Source organism: Cariama cristata, unplaced genomic scaffold, assembly GCF_000690535.1.
Source record: "Cariama cristata isolate BGI_N322 unplaced genomic scaffold, ASM69053v1 scaffold3635, whole genome shotgun sequence".
NCBI lineage: Eukaryota > Metazoa > Chordata > Aves > Cariamiformes > Cariamidae > Cariama > Cariama cristata.
Window position 1 is genome coordinate 65513 of NW_009617942.1, and position 17850 is coordinate 83362.

The window sequence follows — 17850 nt, forward strand, 5'->3', positions numbered from 1 at the left end:
GTGAGGAAAGATAACCGTGTACTGGCCCTGTTCCCGTTCTTTTCTTCTCTGTAAGCATCTAGTAATGACCACAGGCAGAAGACAGATACTAGAGCTAGACAGACCGCTGGTTTGATATGGTGTTCCCACGATGTTCTCCTATTATGAGTTCAGTAGACAAATCCTAATATAAAGTAAAAGGAGTTTATTTGTTTTTTCCCTGAAGAAAGATCATGCAAAAATTCCTATATTCATATTCATACATAACACTAGACCAAATGCACAAACAAATGCCTTCTGGGTGGAAAGTTTTCCATCATCTCCAAAAGTTTATATGCGCAATGAACGAAGGAATTTTGTTTTCCATATTGAGTAATTCCATGATGGAGATACCATTCAGGATCATAAGCAGGGTCATGATAGCAAATCCACAGCACGTCAGCCAAGATCAGCAAAGGAATGCTGATCTGTAACAGATAGATTAGAAAGACTGGCATTAGCAACCATTTAGATCACAGATCAGGTGACACCTTTCTGAAGATGAAAATTCCTGATGCTTGTTTCAAAAACATTTGTACTCTAAGCAATTCAGCTTTTGAAATAAATGCATGACATAACACTGGAGAGAATGGTGGAGAAGAAGAACAACAAAAAATTAATTGAGCTTACTACCAAAATACAAGAGAAACATCTCTGCTTCAGATGTTTACAGATAACTCAGGTGCAGCAGTGATACAAGCTGCTGTCGTGAGATTAGGCAGATATTACGGTAAATGAAATTAAAATCAAGCAATGTCAAAATATCGCAAGAGAATCCAAGCCATCATTTTACAGCAGCTTTGTCTCTGCAGAAATTCCTAACATGGTCTTACAACACCATTACATGTGTAGTTCTTGCATGACTGGATAAAACTGCATTTTATGGGAGGGAAATAAAAGTAATGTTCCCTCTCCCTTCCACTCCTGACTGATAAAAAAATCCCTGAATTTTATTTTGAATAATCAATAAAGTCCTTGTCTCCATGGAAAACAGAAAAGAGATAGTTTTTTCTTCCAATTTTCCTCTTCTAAAATGAACACGCAGCAGGTTTGTTGGCATCTTTCACAGATTAAAAGGAACTGTATTTTATTCCATAGTTTTTGTACTAATACAACTAAAGTGCAACCATAGTTAGTTTCAAAGTACAAATTTTATGCTTAGTATTTCCTTACTCTATAGCTGATTTGCAAACGGTCACAAAATGCTGGATTTGAGCAGACTTTCAGCCCCTAGCCTGAATAGAGGACCTACAGCAAACACGCTGCCAATCAAAGCTTTAAACAGAGGGAACAACTGCATTATCCACACAGCAAAAGAATGATAGTGTCTTAAGACAATCAAACCTAACTTTAAAAAAGGAGGTTAAAAAAAAAAATAACAACCACCACAACATATTTCAATGGAAGATTTTTGTTTAAGCCACTGCACAATCAGTTGTGGCAGGTAATGAGAATCCATAAGGCAAAGCAGAGCGTCGCCAGATGCTGCGAGACCTTTATAACTGGAAAGCAAACACTCGACAGCAGCATTCCAACAGCCCAAGCACAAGCCTTGTCTTCCAAGGCTCACTTCAGCCAGTATCTGAATTTCAGCACGGATGTTTGGGAATGTGGAATGCATTTACAAGAGTCCCTTCTGTGCAGCAGCTTCCTGGACATTCACATTCTGGAAATTGCTTACAAGAATAGCAACAAAAAGCTGCATTTCAAAGATCTGCAGTCAGGAGAGAAATGTGCGTTCAGCATTTCCAAGCCAAGTAGAGGATTAAGGTTTCTAATGCTCTACTTGGAAAAGAATATTGGGATAACTGAATTAGAAATGTGAAAGTGGATTTACTACTCTTCTTCTTTAGATTAAGTTGAAGATTAAGTTTCTAGTCAGGGAAGGATCTGTTCATCTTGGAAAGTATACAGGGAGGATGGGAGAAGCATTAGACATGCTAACAGGTTTTGTCTTTTTAAACCAAATATTAAATTTCAACAGCTACTTCACATTAAAAAAAAAAAATCAAAATAACACTCATCACACAACTAGAACCAGCCACTTAAAGTCGTATTTGATGAAACTGGTGTCCTCACAGTTTTAAGCAAATGACCGCTTGTATCAGCCTGTGAAATCTTAAAGTCACATAACTTAGTCCTGAGGGTCTGCTCTCCTTCACTTAATACATGCTGTGATTACCAGGTTCACAGAAGAGACATGGACCAGCTCAGAAAGCATCAGTCATTAATGAGGTAGGTAGTTACAGCTGAATCCTTCACTCCTGAGAACAGCCTAAAAGTTTCTCCTAGATGTCCAAAAGTGTGCCGGGAAATCAAAGATGCAAGGGAAAAACTGTTCTATTAGATTAGCTCCAGGAAAACACCTGCAATAACCTGGGTATCATCTATCTTCAGGTGTTGTGGTGGTGGGTTTTTTTTTTTTTATTATTTCCTGGGTGACTGAAGTACCATTTGTGTCAAACTAACCCAGATTTACTGCAAGGAAAATTACCTGGCAAGCCATTAAGGTTTTTCTGTTTCTCAGCTGCTGTTAATTCCTTGACACTGGTTTACAGGGCTTTCAGAGAACGCCAATGAACACGGGCGTGCTGCTATTTCAAACACTGGTTTAATGAGACTGCCATGAACTGTGAATAGAAAGGCAGTCCTGTGAAGTAAAGGGAATGAACAGAGTCTCCTGTGAGTCAGCTCTGAACACACAGACTGAACCTACAAATTGGGAATTTCCAATTAACAACACAGGGAACAGAAGAGGCCGATGTACAATGAAGTGACTGCAACTGCAGAGCTTAAATGCAACTCCCGTTAATGAGAGAAAAAGAAAAAAAAAAAACAAAACATTAAGCAATCAGCATCTTTCGGAAGATGGGAGAAAACCCCAAAACAGCCATTAACTCTTCCTCCCGATTCTGTTCTGCACAGTGTGGTTCCCTGTCCCAGGCAGTTTCCACTTATGAATTCACAAAAATGGAATTTAATGGACTAAATGAAAGTCTAAAGGATCTTTAAAAGACTAAAAAGTCTTCCCTGAAAAGTAAATAAATAGCTAAAATATGTTAAGTCATCATCAGCTAAGAAAAATAACATCAGACTCAGTCTTGCCCCTTTCTTCTGACATTTAATGTACATGAAGCCAAACTACTTAAGTTTATTTGCTGTTTACCAAAATAAACAGGGCCTCTTGATACTGTCACATAGTCCAGGAGATATTATTTACTTTCCACTTCCTTCTCAGAAGGATTTAAAAAGAGGGAGCGACGTGTTTTTCTCTACTGCAAGACAAAAACCACTATCCAGAACAGCAGCTAAAACGATCCAGCAAAGGAAGTCAGATTTAAAACCAAGCCTCTTGGACTTAAACAAGCACACGCACAAGTGCCTCCTTTTCCATACACAAATAAGCCAAGAGCGCAAGCAAATGTGGCTCTGCGCCACACCAAGCACCAGAGCAAAGGGGGCTCCTGGCTTTTGCCTGGCTCTCCACGCTCCCTCCTCCTCAAACCCAGGTAGCAAGCACAGGGAAAACTCCTGAGTTAGGTACAGAGCAGAGGAGAGCCAAACCCCCAAAGCTGGTGAAAAGAGGTCAAAAAGAAACCAGGCTTTGCAGCCCATGGAGCAGAAATCCATGCAGAGGGGAGGAGGAGATTAGCAAAGAGACAGCGAGTGCTGATAGCTGGAAAACCCCAGAGGGACCTTGCCCCTTAGCTGGGCAAAGCTCTCATGGCAGGAGACTGTACCTGAAAGACAAGAGAAGTGGGGAGCACATGGAGGATGCAATATGCAGTACAAGGACATAAATGGGGGTCCTTGAATTGGCTGGGGAAGGACTTTGGGGCTAGGAGTATAGGAGGGACCCTGGGAGAGGGAGTTTATCACAGTAGCTTTTGAGGAAAGCAACAAGATCCAAAAGGCAAAGCAACAAGATCCAAAAGGCAAAGATTGGAAGCAATTAAATGACTAAGGAGAAGCAAGTAAGGGGAGATGAGGGCTGGCTGGAGTAGATGAGGCAGGACAACAAACTGGGAAGAAAGGAAGGGTCTACCTGAAGAAGCTGCACGTGCCAGGGTTTATTCCTCTCCAAGTCTGGATGGGAACATCATATCATTGTGCCTCCTCTGTCAGCAAATATCTAAGGGGAAAAGTCCCTTGTCTCTTAATATTGACTCCTATAGAGCACAGTCTACTGCTGCCACCAGCTAGTCTGCTTGCTCAAGCAGTGGATGTCGATGAGGTGCATCCAAAGGTTTCAATCCAACTGTTCACACCCATGTGGCTCCCCACTGCAAAATTTCTGGCTATTCACTTTACTTGTTTTGAAAAGCAAAGAAATTACATACTCAGAAACTATGCGAAAAATACTTTAAAAGATTACAGACTGAAGCAACACACTGCAAGTAAATACCAGTACTTGGTAGCTTGTACACAGAGAAATTATCGAGAAGTTGTTAATCTATCTCAGAGAAGGACTTGAATAACATGAAGTAAAAAGAGCATGGAGCCATGCTCTGGACAAGGAAGAAACAGAATATTGAATAGTTGATCATTAAGTGAGCACCATCCATTCTGGGCAATGAATAGAGCATGGATCATGCAGAAAAAATGGTGTGTGATAGTGTAATTAAAGACTGTCATAATATAAACGCACAACAGGGCCAAAATTAAATCAAGCCTTTCTTACCTGGTGAGTGCATAACTTTGCAGCCTTATGATGCCTAAGCATGTCTTTTTGTGTGTGCATGCAACATTAGTCATCACCATACCAAAGCAGTGTTGTTTTTAAATAACTTTAGTTAGCGAGCAATGAGTTCAGCTACTTGTATTGAAACAGCACTTGCGGATTTCAAAGATTAAGACACCTAATGCCACAAGCATGCATAAGACAGTCCTAGGCTTTTTAACGGGGAGTCTTAAAATAACAATCCCATCGCACAAACAGGGACAGAAAAGAAGCATGCATTACTGTGCCTCATCTTCCAGCACATGCTGTGGAAACAGAGAGATTTAATTATTTTCCCAAGATTATACAAGGGTTCTCTGGAAGACAGTCACAGGCCAGATTGCGCAAATCCTTGGCTGAATCCAAGGCTTTAAGCGTAGGGGCACCCACCCCTAACGTGTTTCTAGACTCTAGCAGGGTCTTCTGGTGGCCTCAGGTACCACCTGAGCATGACAATAAATATCATCACTGACTGCAGGCAAAGGAGAAGATTCATGTATTATTGCTAGCGAACATTTCCTAAAAAGACAGGACATGGACACAGCAGTAGCTAGAGCTATTGCTCAGACTCGCAATGGAAAAATGGTCTAAAGAACTGAGTTCAGAGACGAGTAAACCACAGGCCACATCCACCTCTGCAATACACTTCTCCAAAGGGGGCCGAACTTCATTTGTAACTTAAGCTTACTAAATGACAAGAATGGCAGAGCCTTAGCAAACCTGCTACAATTTTAAAAAGCTTGCAACACCATAGAAGAAGGATCCCACAGTTACCAGGCTAGCAGTGACACTTAACCTAATCTGTCGTCTCTCAGCACACAATTCCTAGGCCTTGGGACTCAGGGTCCTACTTGTCTTTTGGGGTGAAGTTGAACTGAGAATATGACAACACAATTTCAAACATCAATTCCTCCCAAAAAAATCAGCCTATGGCCAGCGACAATTCGGCGCTTCCTTTTCTCTCCTTTCACATGGAGGCAATCCAACACCAGGCGTTCCTCAGAGCATCACAGACTAGGAACTTGATCCTTTATTTTCAAAACCTCACAACCCTCAGGAGATCGCCAGTGAGAGAAGGGAAAAGCCTAGGCTGGCTCCACTGCTTAATGTTCCAGGTAACTCATTTTGCTTTCCTAGAGGAGAAAATCATTTTGACTGCTAGACTCCCAGACTTTTTTCACCACAGGTGAATCCCAAACCAGGCCACTGTCCTGTTTGCAAAGTCCTATATCCCTTCCTCACTATTTTGCTATTGCACAGCAAGGACTTTTTAGGCCAGCGACAAGTATCCAGGTTTTTCTTTTGTTGTATGTTTGCCCCTGACCAAAATAACACATTAATAATAGTTGCCTTAGTGTTTTCTCAAGAGGCACGCAGTGCTTTTTACTGCTGCGCTTTGTGTATGAATGCAGCCAACCACTCTTCAGGGTGTGTGAGTGCCACTAAGGACGGCTAACTAAAGTTTAAGAAAGTTGTAGCAAATCTAACAGAAAGCGTCTTGCTTGTACTTCTATAACCCAGGCAGTTTCATATGCTGAGCCGCACCTTCCTATAAAACTCCTTCTAACAAATTCAAGAAAAGGTGAAATTTGCACACATGAAATCCTGTATCTGGGAAACCGGTCACACTATTCCACCTGTAAATCTAGGAAGTAGCACTACAATGTGTGGCAAGGGGAAGCATTAGAAATGCAGCTGCCTTGTGCTTTTTGAACAGGAATTTCATGTTAAGGCAGAAATGTGCTATACTGTCAAATTAGTTATTAAAAAAAAAGACAGTGCTACAGAAGAATTGGAAATAGAAGCACTCAGCAATGAGGAGCCAAGTCAACACCAAGCAATTGCTACGTAATCGCACGTTGTCTGTGCCAATGCTTTTCCCCTCCTCTCTCTCCACTCTTACTTCATGTCGGAGAACAGCATCTGTTTTAGCTCAAACACTGACCGCGCACGCTGCGCAGGGACTCAGGGAAGACACATTATGACCTCAACATACTTTTCCTCATAGTGTATCAATCTTAGGGCCAGCACAGCCATCCCTGGAATGCACCATGTTCTGCAAAGCGTTTCCATTTTCTTTCCCCTGCTACTGCAAAAGCAAACAACATTGCTGCCAGTTTAGTCATCAGATCACATTTATCCCTGCTATAGCCTTAAGGATTTCATTTACTTTTGGATCAATGGGGTTTTGTGCCTGGATCCCACAGTGCTAAAGAGTAGTGAGCTCCCTCACTCTCTTTTGCACATACACAGAGATTTAAAGTGATGCTGTTGGGCACATCTCCAAGTACACCTGCCTCTTCTCTCATTCTGTCACTTGGCCAAAAAATTTTAAAAACAAACAAACAAAAAAGTAATGCAACAGTTCATGTACATGGAAAAAGGCAGCATTCAACACTGGTCTATTGTCCATTCTAAGGGAAGAGTCTCACCAGCTAAATCACCAAAAGCAGATACAATAAAAATCAGTTTCTAGGTCACCAAAGAGAAACAGAGATTTCAGTTCCAAAAGTACACAAGCTATTGAGGAGTCTTGTTTTTCAAGAAGCTTAGACTGTGGGCTCAGGCTCATTTACAAAATTCAAAACCATCAAGGTAATTAGGTTGTATGAGGGTGTCCGTGGGCTGGACAGCATTTAGCAATGCTGTGTATGAAGCACATATGGCAGGGCATGACTACAACTATATGCAGCCTTGGAATTTTTTTTTTAAAAAAAAAATAAAATCAAATCAAAAAATCTCAGTTTTCAGTGAGTTCAACAAATCATGACAAAGAGAATGAGGAACAATAACTATGGACACAACTTGGACAAAGGACTGTGGCAGCTTGTTGTTTTACGTATATCATCCTTATTAAACATATTCATGGATCTAACAGAGTATAGCTGTGGAGAGCAATGAGGTGTTGGCACTGATACTGCTTTTTAACAGGACATGCATATGTGTAGTGCACCGTCAAAGTGAAACTACTGAAGCTTTGGCCTTACCCCAAACAGAAGTACAAGCCTGATGTGAAAGTTCCCATCTGCCCTTCTCCCTTTGTGTCATACAGGAGGGGACATACAGTCACAAGTCTCTTTCAGGTCTTAAAACTCAGGGAGATGGATCGAACTCTAAGAGATCCTAGTTACTTTGTTTCAGTAGTATATGCCAGTATCTCCCAAAATTGCAATAAAATCTACAATTTCATCCAGACAAACTCATTCCTTACTCCTGAAGGCACCCATGACTGCAACGCACAGATCCATTGGATAGCTAAAGATAAGAGCAAGTAACAAAAAAGAACAGAAATCTCTCTGCACCAAGAATTTACATAACTACCTCCAATTACTGCTTATTAGACCGATTCCCTTAACTCCTCCATTACATTTTCCTGCATTTTTCAGTTAGCTCTAGTAGCAAGATACATAATAAATTATTATTAAATAGAAACTGAACTGATCGCATTACAAGTAGTTAAAAGTACAGATTAAGCAGTGCACAACTATTTTATTCTAATGAAGGCCTGACAACTAGCAACCTGGTGCACTAGATAAGGTACCTGAAGCTACTTCATTGTGCCCAATCTGACCTCCAACTTTGGAGTTTTTGAAATATTTAAAAATCTTTTCCCCTCCCTTTTGCCATGGAAGAGACCTACACAAGTCAGAGAAACATCTATTACAGAGCAGAAATTGTGTAATTAATTCTGTATATTTGACAGCAACTTCAGGTTTTTTCCTTCTTTTTTGATCTGTAGCAAGGATTTCCTTTTTTTTTTTAAAAAAAAGATGGACTGTATTTTAATAGAGCAATTGCCTTGAGTGCTTCCTACTTCATATCACATAATATGCCAATAGCACTAAAGACTGTGTACAGAAAGTATTTCGACTATTTTAATCTGTCCTGTGAGAGCAGTCAGCAAATGGAAGTAAGAAGACAACTGCAGCCATATGATCAGGTAGTGGTCAACAGACCTCCACGTGATGTGGATGTCAGTTCGAGAGCCAGTGAGCTGCAATACATTTAATCTTGCTGTTCCATACTACTGCAAGCACGCTCCACGTGGCTGAGAATTAAGATCTCTTGAAAATACAAATGCTGTAGCAGCACATTTACTTTTTAGAGTGACTAACAAACATTGACGTCAGACAAGCAGGCACCGGTCAAATTGCCCAGGCTCTATGAAGCTGTCATTCCATGCAACAAGAAGTTTTCCAACCTTATCTTGCCTTCAGAGGAAAGAGAAATTCAGAGCAAGGGAAAAACTAGCAAAGAAGGTTGCCAACAGTGTTTTAGAGAAGTTTCTTTCAAAGTAGCATCCATTAACCCATCCCAGGCTTTCTCCCAAGGCTCTCGGGCACAACTCTCACACAAATGCGCAGCAGCAGACTTCCTTCTCAGGCACTGGGCCCAAGCCAGCTCTACTTTGGGCATCCCACAACAAACCATCACACCACAGGTTGTTGCAAGTGCGTTGTACACAGTCACTTGAAAAGTGAAGCTGAGCAGCTTACATCATGAGAGCCTCTTTTTAAAAGAAATGCAGAGCTTGATTTGCCATGTGCAGAAATCCTTTACAACACTTGAAGAGGCAGCTGCCGAAAAGCAAATGCCAGTTGGCAGCGTGGTTGAGTTCCCTCTGAAGCCATCCCACGTGCACAGTCTCCCCAACGCAACTTCTTCAGCCTCTTCTGAAGAGGCTGGAAAACCAGAGGTTTCCCCCTTGGTGTAAGAAAGGGACATTCCCAAAAGCAGGGGTAGACGGAGGGTGTCTGGAAAAAGTACAAAGCAAAGGAGGGGAGAAAGGAGCAGTAGGAAGAAAGAAAGAAATAGGGGTAAAAGAAACACGGAACAAGCAGATGGAGCAAGACAGGAGACATTTTTCATATTGATACCCTCCACCATAGTATCCATCAGGGAAAATGGAAACAAATACAAGTATCAAAGATAACAAAAGCATTGAGAAATGTGGAGAGCGCAAAGGCCAGGAACAGCAGCTGCACCAGCGTTGTGCTCAGGCTACTGCTCCCCACCCAGGTCCTAAACTTTAGGGGCAAGATGTTAAACAAGGCTTTTGGACAGCCCATTCTGGCCTGGCATATCAGAAGCAGCCAGGGTGACCCACACTTTCTAACTGTGCTACTCATTTGCAGATACAGGAGAAGAAATAAATTCAAACAAACAACTTTAGAAGCTGTTCCCAATGGCCAGAAGAGTCCCCGTGCCGGAGCAGCAGGCACTTACCCGCTCTGAAAAGCCTTGACTTCCTTGCCATTTTTGTGTCACAGATTCCCACATGGAGACGCAACGCAACCAAACCCATTCCCTTCCTTGGTAAAAATAAAACCCAAAACCCAAGTCAGACCAAACAGACAAAATACCTGCAGGGCAGAAGCTCTTGAGTGGGTTGAGCCATTTAAACTACAGGTAGAGGAAACAGACTCTGTGATCTGAGAATGTTACAGATCTCATGTAACACTTATATGCCATCAATACTGATGCAGCAGAAGATTATTTACAAAAAGGAAAAAAAAAAAACAACAACAACCCACAACAACCACCAAACAGCTCCTACTGAACTGATTAATGAGGGGCATTATGTGGGAATAAAACACTCCGTTTCCCAGGTTTCAGGAGTGCTGCATGGCACCCATTCAGATGCCAACCATTAAATGATCAGAGAACTGCACCAGGTAATTCTATTTAAGGAACAAAACACTTTCTCCAAGGAATAGGTAACCCAGGGCAATTCATTATTACAGGTCTCCAAATTAAATGAAACTGGGAGTGTTCTGTAGTTAAAACCAAAAGCCAGCAACAAAGGGCAAGCTGGGCAAGGGCTACCATGGAGATTGTACAAAGATCAAGGTTAAAAGAAAAAAAACCTACACCCTTGCACAGATCGACGGAGCAGCTGCTGAGTTACACCTCCTTAAATGCTCTTACTCAGTGCTGTTCCACAGGAATAAGGGCACCAAGGTTTCCTGCCAGAGAGTGGCCCTGGAGTCCTTCCTTCCCCAGTGAATGTGCCGAGAACTGCTGGACACGACTGGTGAAAATCCTTCTGTTAGTCCCTCAGCCCGGCTCTCACCATTATATGCACATTCTTAGGCATAAAGCAGAAGTTGGCAACACCTCTACTTTCATATATCTATACATAAATATGCATACACACACACCCTACACACATGTATGTATATCTATGTGCAGAAATTGTACCTACAAACATGTATATATAGATATATAGCGATATCACGTAATACACCGCTCACACTGCGCTCACCTCACTTCAAGCATTATTTATACATGCACATATTCCCCCTCTTCACAATCAAACTAGCATTACAGTTTTGGCTTTCCCCTTGGAGAATCTGGGAAGGAGAGCATTGCCTACCAATATCGTACTAGTATAGAAAGTCTCAAGGCATGGACAGCCCTCAGATACTCTCATCTCCCCAAGAAGAAGAAATGGACTTTTCAATTTCCTCCTCTTTCTTCCCTTAACCCTGCTCCCACCTTCTCCTCTCTTCCCTTTCCAGTAGCACAAGAAAAATTACAGCACATTTCAGGATAAAAATCACTAAAAAAAAAGTGAATGACTTGACACTTTAAGGTAGGATCAGCTGCAAACTAAACCACAATGGAGCAGCAGGTAGCCGGCAGTACCTCCGAATGGCCCACATGGCTTTGCTGGGCACAGAAAGGCCACCGCTCCGCTGCTCCTCGGGTGATGCTGTGTGGCAGGAGCTCCAGGTGCCCCGGTGAGCAAAGCGATGCTTCCCGTTCTCCCGGCCAGCCGGAGGGACCTGCAGAGAGGCAGAAGGAGAAGCCGCAGGCTGCCGGACAGGTCTCTGGTGGATCCCCCCATTTCTCCTGAAAAAGAGAAAAGAGGGGGGGCAGGGGGAAGAGAGGAAAGGATTTAAGAATTTTTATTTGTCACGTTTACTTATCAAAAGGTTGAACATTACGAAAACAGCACAACATGGTATCTAACTACAACAGATGACATTTTATTTAATCCAAATTACAAAGTCTTTGCATGATGGGAGGACAGGATTTATTAGTTCCTAACTAGATCTAGAGGAACAGACTCAACAGCAACAGAAGATGAGCACTCCCGTATCAAGCTGTTCTCTGGACCTCTGGTAAGGTGGGAAGCACCGTGAGGAAGAATATGGTGCCGTTCCCAATTTTTTGCTGCAGAAAATAATTGGAGTTCTGCCTTGTTTAAACAGAAAACAAATCTGTACACGTTGGAGGAAAGAGCAGGAGGAGATGAGTTTCAGCAGCATGTAGAAGGCTGCTGGTTTTCTGCTGCCCCTAAAAAAGTCAAATACAGTCATAAAATCCTGAACACCACAAACAGACAGAAGAGTGCACAATACATGCAACCAGAGCAAAGATGAAAATGTAGCACACCTGAACTACAGAGCTTCATTGCTGCAAGCTAAATAACTGCCATATCTGGGCAAATAGATGCCACTGAAACAAAGAAATAACCTGAAGAGGCCAATGGAATGTGAACCTATGGGAAGGGGGAGATTGGGCAGAGAGGGAAGGAGGAAGGCACAGATTTTCCCTTGATTAATTAGCATTTGTGTTACCTTTAGCGAGGCAGCTCCTGGAGCACACCTGGCAGACTGTAAAAGCAAGTGTTAACAAGCATGCTGGCTGTCAGTCCCCAGAAAACTCCTTGCTGGCCACTTGCCCACCAGTTACACCATTATGAATTACTGATCCAGTCAAAATAGGAGAAATCCTCGGCCGATCCATCATACCTGCCCTCTGACTGCTATTGCTGCTAGAGGGGCTGGAGGGAGGGCAGGTGGGCCTGAAATGTGGTCCATCCCCCATTAGGGCCTAGAGGAAGGGCTGGAACAGGAGGGAAGCCAGGATGCTCCTGAAAGAGGAGAGTCCCTCTTCTCCTCCCTCCATCTGCTGCTCTCACATTGTGCCAGCTTTTTGACTACCCAAATCCTTCTGGGAGCTGATTTAATTCACTATTGCAGAAACACAAAGTCAGTGTCCTTTTTTATAACCTAGATACACCAGCTCACGCAGGGGGGTGACAGGCTTCAGAGCCTGTGGGGCAGCCCCGGTGGGAATATGAGAAGCGATAGCAGGAACAAGACCTCCCATTCTCAGTGGCAGTAAGCTCTTATGTTCACTCGTCAATACAAATGCAACAGGTATGGTTTGGGAGAGAAATGGATAAAAACCAGCTTCTATCAAACAAAAGATTTCTGACTTTTAATGGAGATACAGAATAGCATAGCTATTTGTGACATTGAGTGGGTGAAGGATACAAACTTCAAAGTATTTGATTTTTCTCCAGTGATTGCATAGAGCTGCTCATTATTCTAATCATTCCAGAACCGGCTGGATATTTTCCCTCTTTTTCCATTCTGTAAGGACAGAAAGGATCAAACCTGATTTTACTACTAAACATCATATATTTCTACAACCATGACATTGTGACTGAATAATCAAGCAGATGTTGTGAATGGAAGGAGGTAAGCCAGAGAAATTTTAAGATGTTGACGCTTCAGTCAGAACTCCCATGGAAAAAAAGAAATGTCAGTCTTGCCAGAGTGAGCTGAGCATTTTAGAGATCAGTTCTTCACATCTGGTCTACCTACCCAGCAAAAGTTATCAGGCAGCAATAGAGTAACAACAACACAAAACACACCACAACACAGAATGAAACCTTGGTGTCCTCCAAATTTGTAAAATGTGTGCCATCTAATTCAGCCAGGCAAGTACATCTCCCACAGTGCTGTATATAATAATATATATTTTGCACACACAGGTGGCAACACTTGAAAAGCACAGCAAGCATAGCAAGTTACTTACAGTTTGAGTCCATTGCAGGAGAGGGAAAAGAAGTCATAAACCAAGCATACACCAAACACAGTGATTCCAGTTTCTTTCACCAGCATTGCACACGTCCCAAGGAATAAACTAAGCAGCAAAAAGAACGGGGAGGCAGTGGGAGGGAAATGTTCCCCAACATAAAGCTGATCCACACTCCTGAAAAATAGATTTGACAAACATTTTAACTTCTCAGTTATTTTCATGTTTACTACATTCACACAAATACTGAGACACTTTTCCTTAATTTCTTAAGATGCTGGTAATAAGCGACATGAACAATCTACACTGTTCGCTGATGAATGAGGAAAGGTTTAGACACAGGATAGGAAGGGAAAACACAAATATTGAGAGGTGCACCAAGAATTTGAGCAGAGGAGGGAAAAAAGACAAGCAGAAAGATAAAGTGGACTTGAAAAAGTCAGAGGGAGGCAGAATAAGTACAAAAACAGAAAGGGCAGAAAAACACCTGCTTTCTGTCATCTAGAACACACATGCTTAATTCTCCTTACGTGACAAAATGCACTATGCAAGCAAAAATTCCTCCATCCCACCCACACCCCCCTGAGTCAAAGATGTGTCCTAATCATTAAAAGACTGGGCAGCAAGCCTGTATGAGAGGGAAGAAGGTAAGAAAGAACCAAAATCAAACAAGTCGATTGCTGTGGGGTCACTACCAGTTTTATGCCTTTGAAACCTTCTGACGAAAACAATGTTGTGGATTTGTAGCACACAGCCCAGGGGGGATATAAGCAGTTTTTCCACGCGGTCATGACAACACGATGCTATTCCTAAACAACCTAACAATGCAAAAGGGGCAGAAACCCCATCTGAGTAAAACTATTTCTTTATCTATACTTGTTCAGTCACAGTTTTAGGACACAGACCAGCAAATGGTGCCAAGTTTTCATCTGAAAAGGATGACTAATGGTCTAGATGCAATCCTTAACTCTCCCAGACCACATATTTCAGAGTTCTGCAGTCACAGCATGTATTTCAAAGGCAGGCATGTGTCCGTTCTTCACTCCACATACATACAAACAATTTGCCTTCAGCTGAAAACACTTCTTTATAATTTTTAGCTCTATAAGCCCTCCTGTAATGTATGGTCAGCTGTAATGTCAATGGGAGAGGGGACTTTAAATGTTGACTTCCTTTTTATGTTTATTTGTTCTCATAAGCGTCACTTATTTGGCACTGTGGCTGAAAGCAGGGGCCAGAGCACTTCCACGCAGCAGTGCTGGGGGAAGTACCTCTGCCAAAAAGAACCAAAAAACTGGCAGGTTTCCCCTTTGTCTCCTCCTCAGACTAGAGCATCTCATGATATTAATCACAACCAACAGCAAGGATCCATACCTATTATAGGAGAGAAAAGCCAACAGAAAGAGTAGACAGGCTAGGACATCCGCTCTGCCTACTATACCTGTTACCTAAAAGGAAGAGACACACAGGTGTAAAAAGCACATATATAAAAAGGCATGCGCATTCAATGGCTGTTTCAATGATCCATGCTAACTGCCACTGTTTTAAGGTTTTCATCTTTCAGTGTTATCCTCTCTCATTATAGTGAAATGCTACTTGGTTAGTGTAGGATATGATCAATTTTGTCTGCTGCATTTCTCACTTGACAAAACAAATGAGTAAGCCAACACTTAAGTCATTCTTTACTTTCTTATTAAAATATTAATAAAGTTGCATAGAGAAATGCCAATTTTAAGGATCTGTTTTAATTTTGTACAATAAGGCTCAAATGAGAAACGCAGAACTGAGATTTGTTAAAGACTAATGAAAGAGCAACTCTTTGGAGAAGACTTACTATATAGGAATGAGTTAATAATTAATATTTGAATGAACTTTATAACCAAAAAGTGATAGAGTGGTATGTAATTTATTATCTTTCTGAATAATCTGAGTTTGAGAGTTTTTTCTACATATTAATTAACTAAATCTTTTTATAAGAAAGGGAATACTGAAGAAGAATGAATAAACACTCTTTTTACAAACTATTTCAATATTCCATTTTATAAAGATCTAAAAATTGCCCATAAAGCAAATAAAAGGTCCTTTGAAATTTCACCTCTTTTGAGATTACATAATTAAGCTATATTCAGCATTCTGGCATTTATTTTAACCTTTTTAAGTTCTGACCCAGACAAAAATAAATTCAAAGTGCCTCTTCTAAAACCTCCCTTATAATATAAAGCTGTATTATCAAAAGGAGCCTAGCTGATTAGTTCACACGAGATAGCACAGGGAGTAACTGTAAAGCTCACAGCTTTTTGTTATTAAGGTAATCTCTCCTCAAAAGTTCTCAGCCACAGCAGCCATTTCCCTCGCTCATTTACAAAGGCTCATAACGACAGCATGTGATGTCAATGGTATCTCGGCTAATGAGTGCATTTCTTTTTTTAGGTACGGATAGCTAGACACTGCATTTCCTTCTCAAAGACAGCAAGACTCATTTTATCTACAGAAGCACCTCCCCACACTAACAGACTGCAGTTTTAGCATGACTATGTCTTTAAATGTTTCCTTATAATGAAGAGAAAAATGTCCAATATGAGCTGTTGCTCTGTAAACTTACCATAACGTTTATTAAGCTAACAAGTTTTTTCTGAAGATGATACTCCGAGCTTTTAATTGAAATCAGTACAAATTAATCCATGGGTCATATCACCTCTGAGTGGTCTCCTCCAGAATACACACTAATGCTCCCTTCACTTTTTCTCCCTTAAATTGATGACTATAGGAGATGACTGAAGGCACGCAACAATGTCCCAGCAGGAGAGCATGGCCCCACCGAGGTCTTTGGTTTCAGAAGACTCGTCGTTTTCACCAGCTGAATGACTGTCCATTTATTCCCAGCATCGCTGATGAGGGGCCGTCAATTAGAATTTAGTGCCGGAGCAGAAAGATAGCAAGTATGAATACACTTTTTTCTTAATGACTCCTCCAAATTATTTTAAATATAGTATATTCTCACCTTTGCTCCTCCACAGCAAAAATCAGAAGTACTATATTCTGTATGACTCAGAGGTTTCTTTAAAAAAAAAAAATTAAAGTATGCATTTATTTCTAGCTTTTGTGTCACCTTTCTTTTTTGTGTGTGTGTGTGTCACATACTTACAGCCTCGGTGTGAATGGGATGCACAGCAAAGAACAGCGCCGTGACAAAAGCAAGTCGACAGTCCTTGAACACAGCTTTGTCACAAGTGTACATCAGCACAAGAGTCACTAGACAGTGTAAAATTACATTCACTGCATGGAAATAGAAGGGGTTCATACCAGCCAGCAATATGTTTAACCTGTAAGGAAACAAAACAGAATCATTACTAGACTGGAGAGGTCTTGTAATAGCAGGACATCTTTCAAATACTCTAAATTATGCTTTTGCCTGATTTCCAGTCTTCTAATGTAAGTGCTATTAAACTAATTAGTGAAAAATCGCTCTGAACTTCTGGTTTATCTGATTAAAGAGAAACCACTTCACCAATTTTTAAAATGTGTGGTTACATTTGGCAACCTTCTTGACACCAAGATGGGAGAAACTCGTGCCCTCCCAGTTCAGTTTATGGCAGTGAGGCGATGTCTGTTCTTCCTTAGCAGCAAATAACACCGGCCAACACCAGAAGTACGGCGCTTGTCCTATTTCCCCGTCGGCACCTTCTGCAGTTGTCTCTGCCATGTGGCAGCTTTACAATACAGGCAGTTATTTTCTACTATGGAATAGATGCTTTTGCTTGGGAACAGCGAAGACAAGCCAAGACTTGGTAAGGCACTGGAGCATCTGCTTGGCATTTACAGGTGCGTTTATTCCCATTTAACTTTCCAAATACTTTCACATACTGAAGGTTAAGCATTTATTTAAATGCTTTATTGACATCAGGACTACATTATGAAGCTGGTCTAATAATTAGCATCATTTTTATAAGGACATTGATGGTAAAGATAAGTTAGCTAACATCACCCTAGACTCAATGAGGCAATTAGGATTCATTGTTTGTGTCAATCATTAAAAAAATAAAATATAACAAGCTGTTCTGACATTTGTTTGACAGTGTGTATTAACACATCTTTCTGGTCACTGTTTTTTACAGCCAGCTTGCTTAACAGCTGCTGACAGGCTTTGCCTTACATTGCAGTTGCAGATAATTCTCTTTAGAATTAACTGCATCTGTATATTTGGACAAATATATATGCACACACATATATGCACACATACACATGGCATCTCTATCTAGGGAAGACTCCATATATGA

The 17850-nt window shown here is 41.3% G+C and overlaps 1 protein-coding gene across 1 annotated transcript in view; it reads right to left on the reverse strand.

The window, feature by feature from the left end:
* LOC104162030 (transmembrane and TPR repeat-containing protein 1-like) overlaps nucleotides 1-16895 on the reverse strand; it is a gene marked incomplete at its 3' end in the record, with an annotated part of 71830 nt that extends 54935 nt beyond the window's left edge. Inside the window, exons 1-4 of the mRNA XM_009700664.1 lie at nucleotides 16719-16895; nucleotides 14948-15021; nucleotides 13574-13750; nucleotides 11387-11593 (exon numbers count right to left, since the gene is read on the reverse strand). Of these exons, the coding sequence (XP_009698966.1) occupies nucleotides 11387-11593; nucleotides 13574-13750; nucleotides 14948-15021; nucleotides 16719-16874 (614 nt within the window). The remainder of the gene's footprint in view (nucleotides 1-11386; nucleotides 11594-13573; nucleotides 13751-14947; nucleotides 15022-16718) is intronic.
* Between the last annotated feature and the right edge of the window lie 955 nt (nucleotides 16896-17850).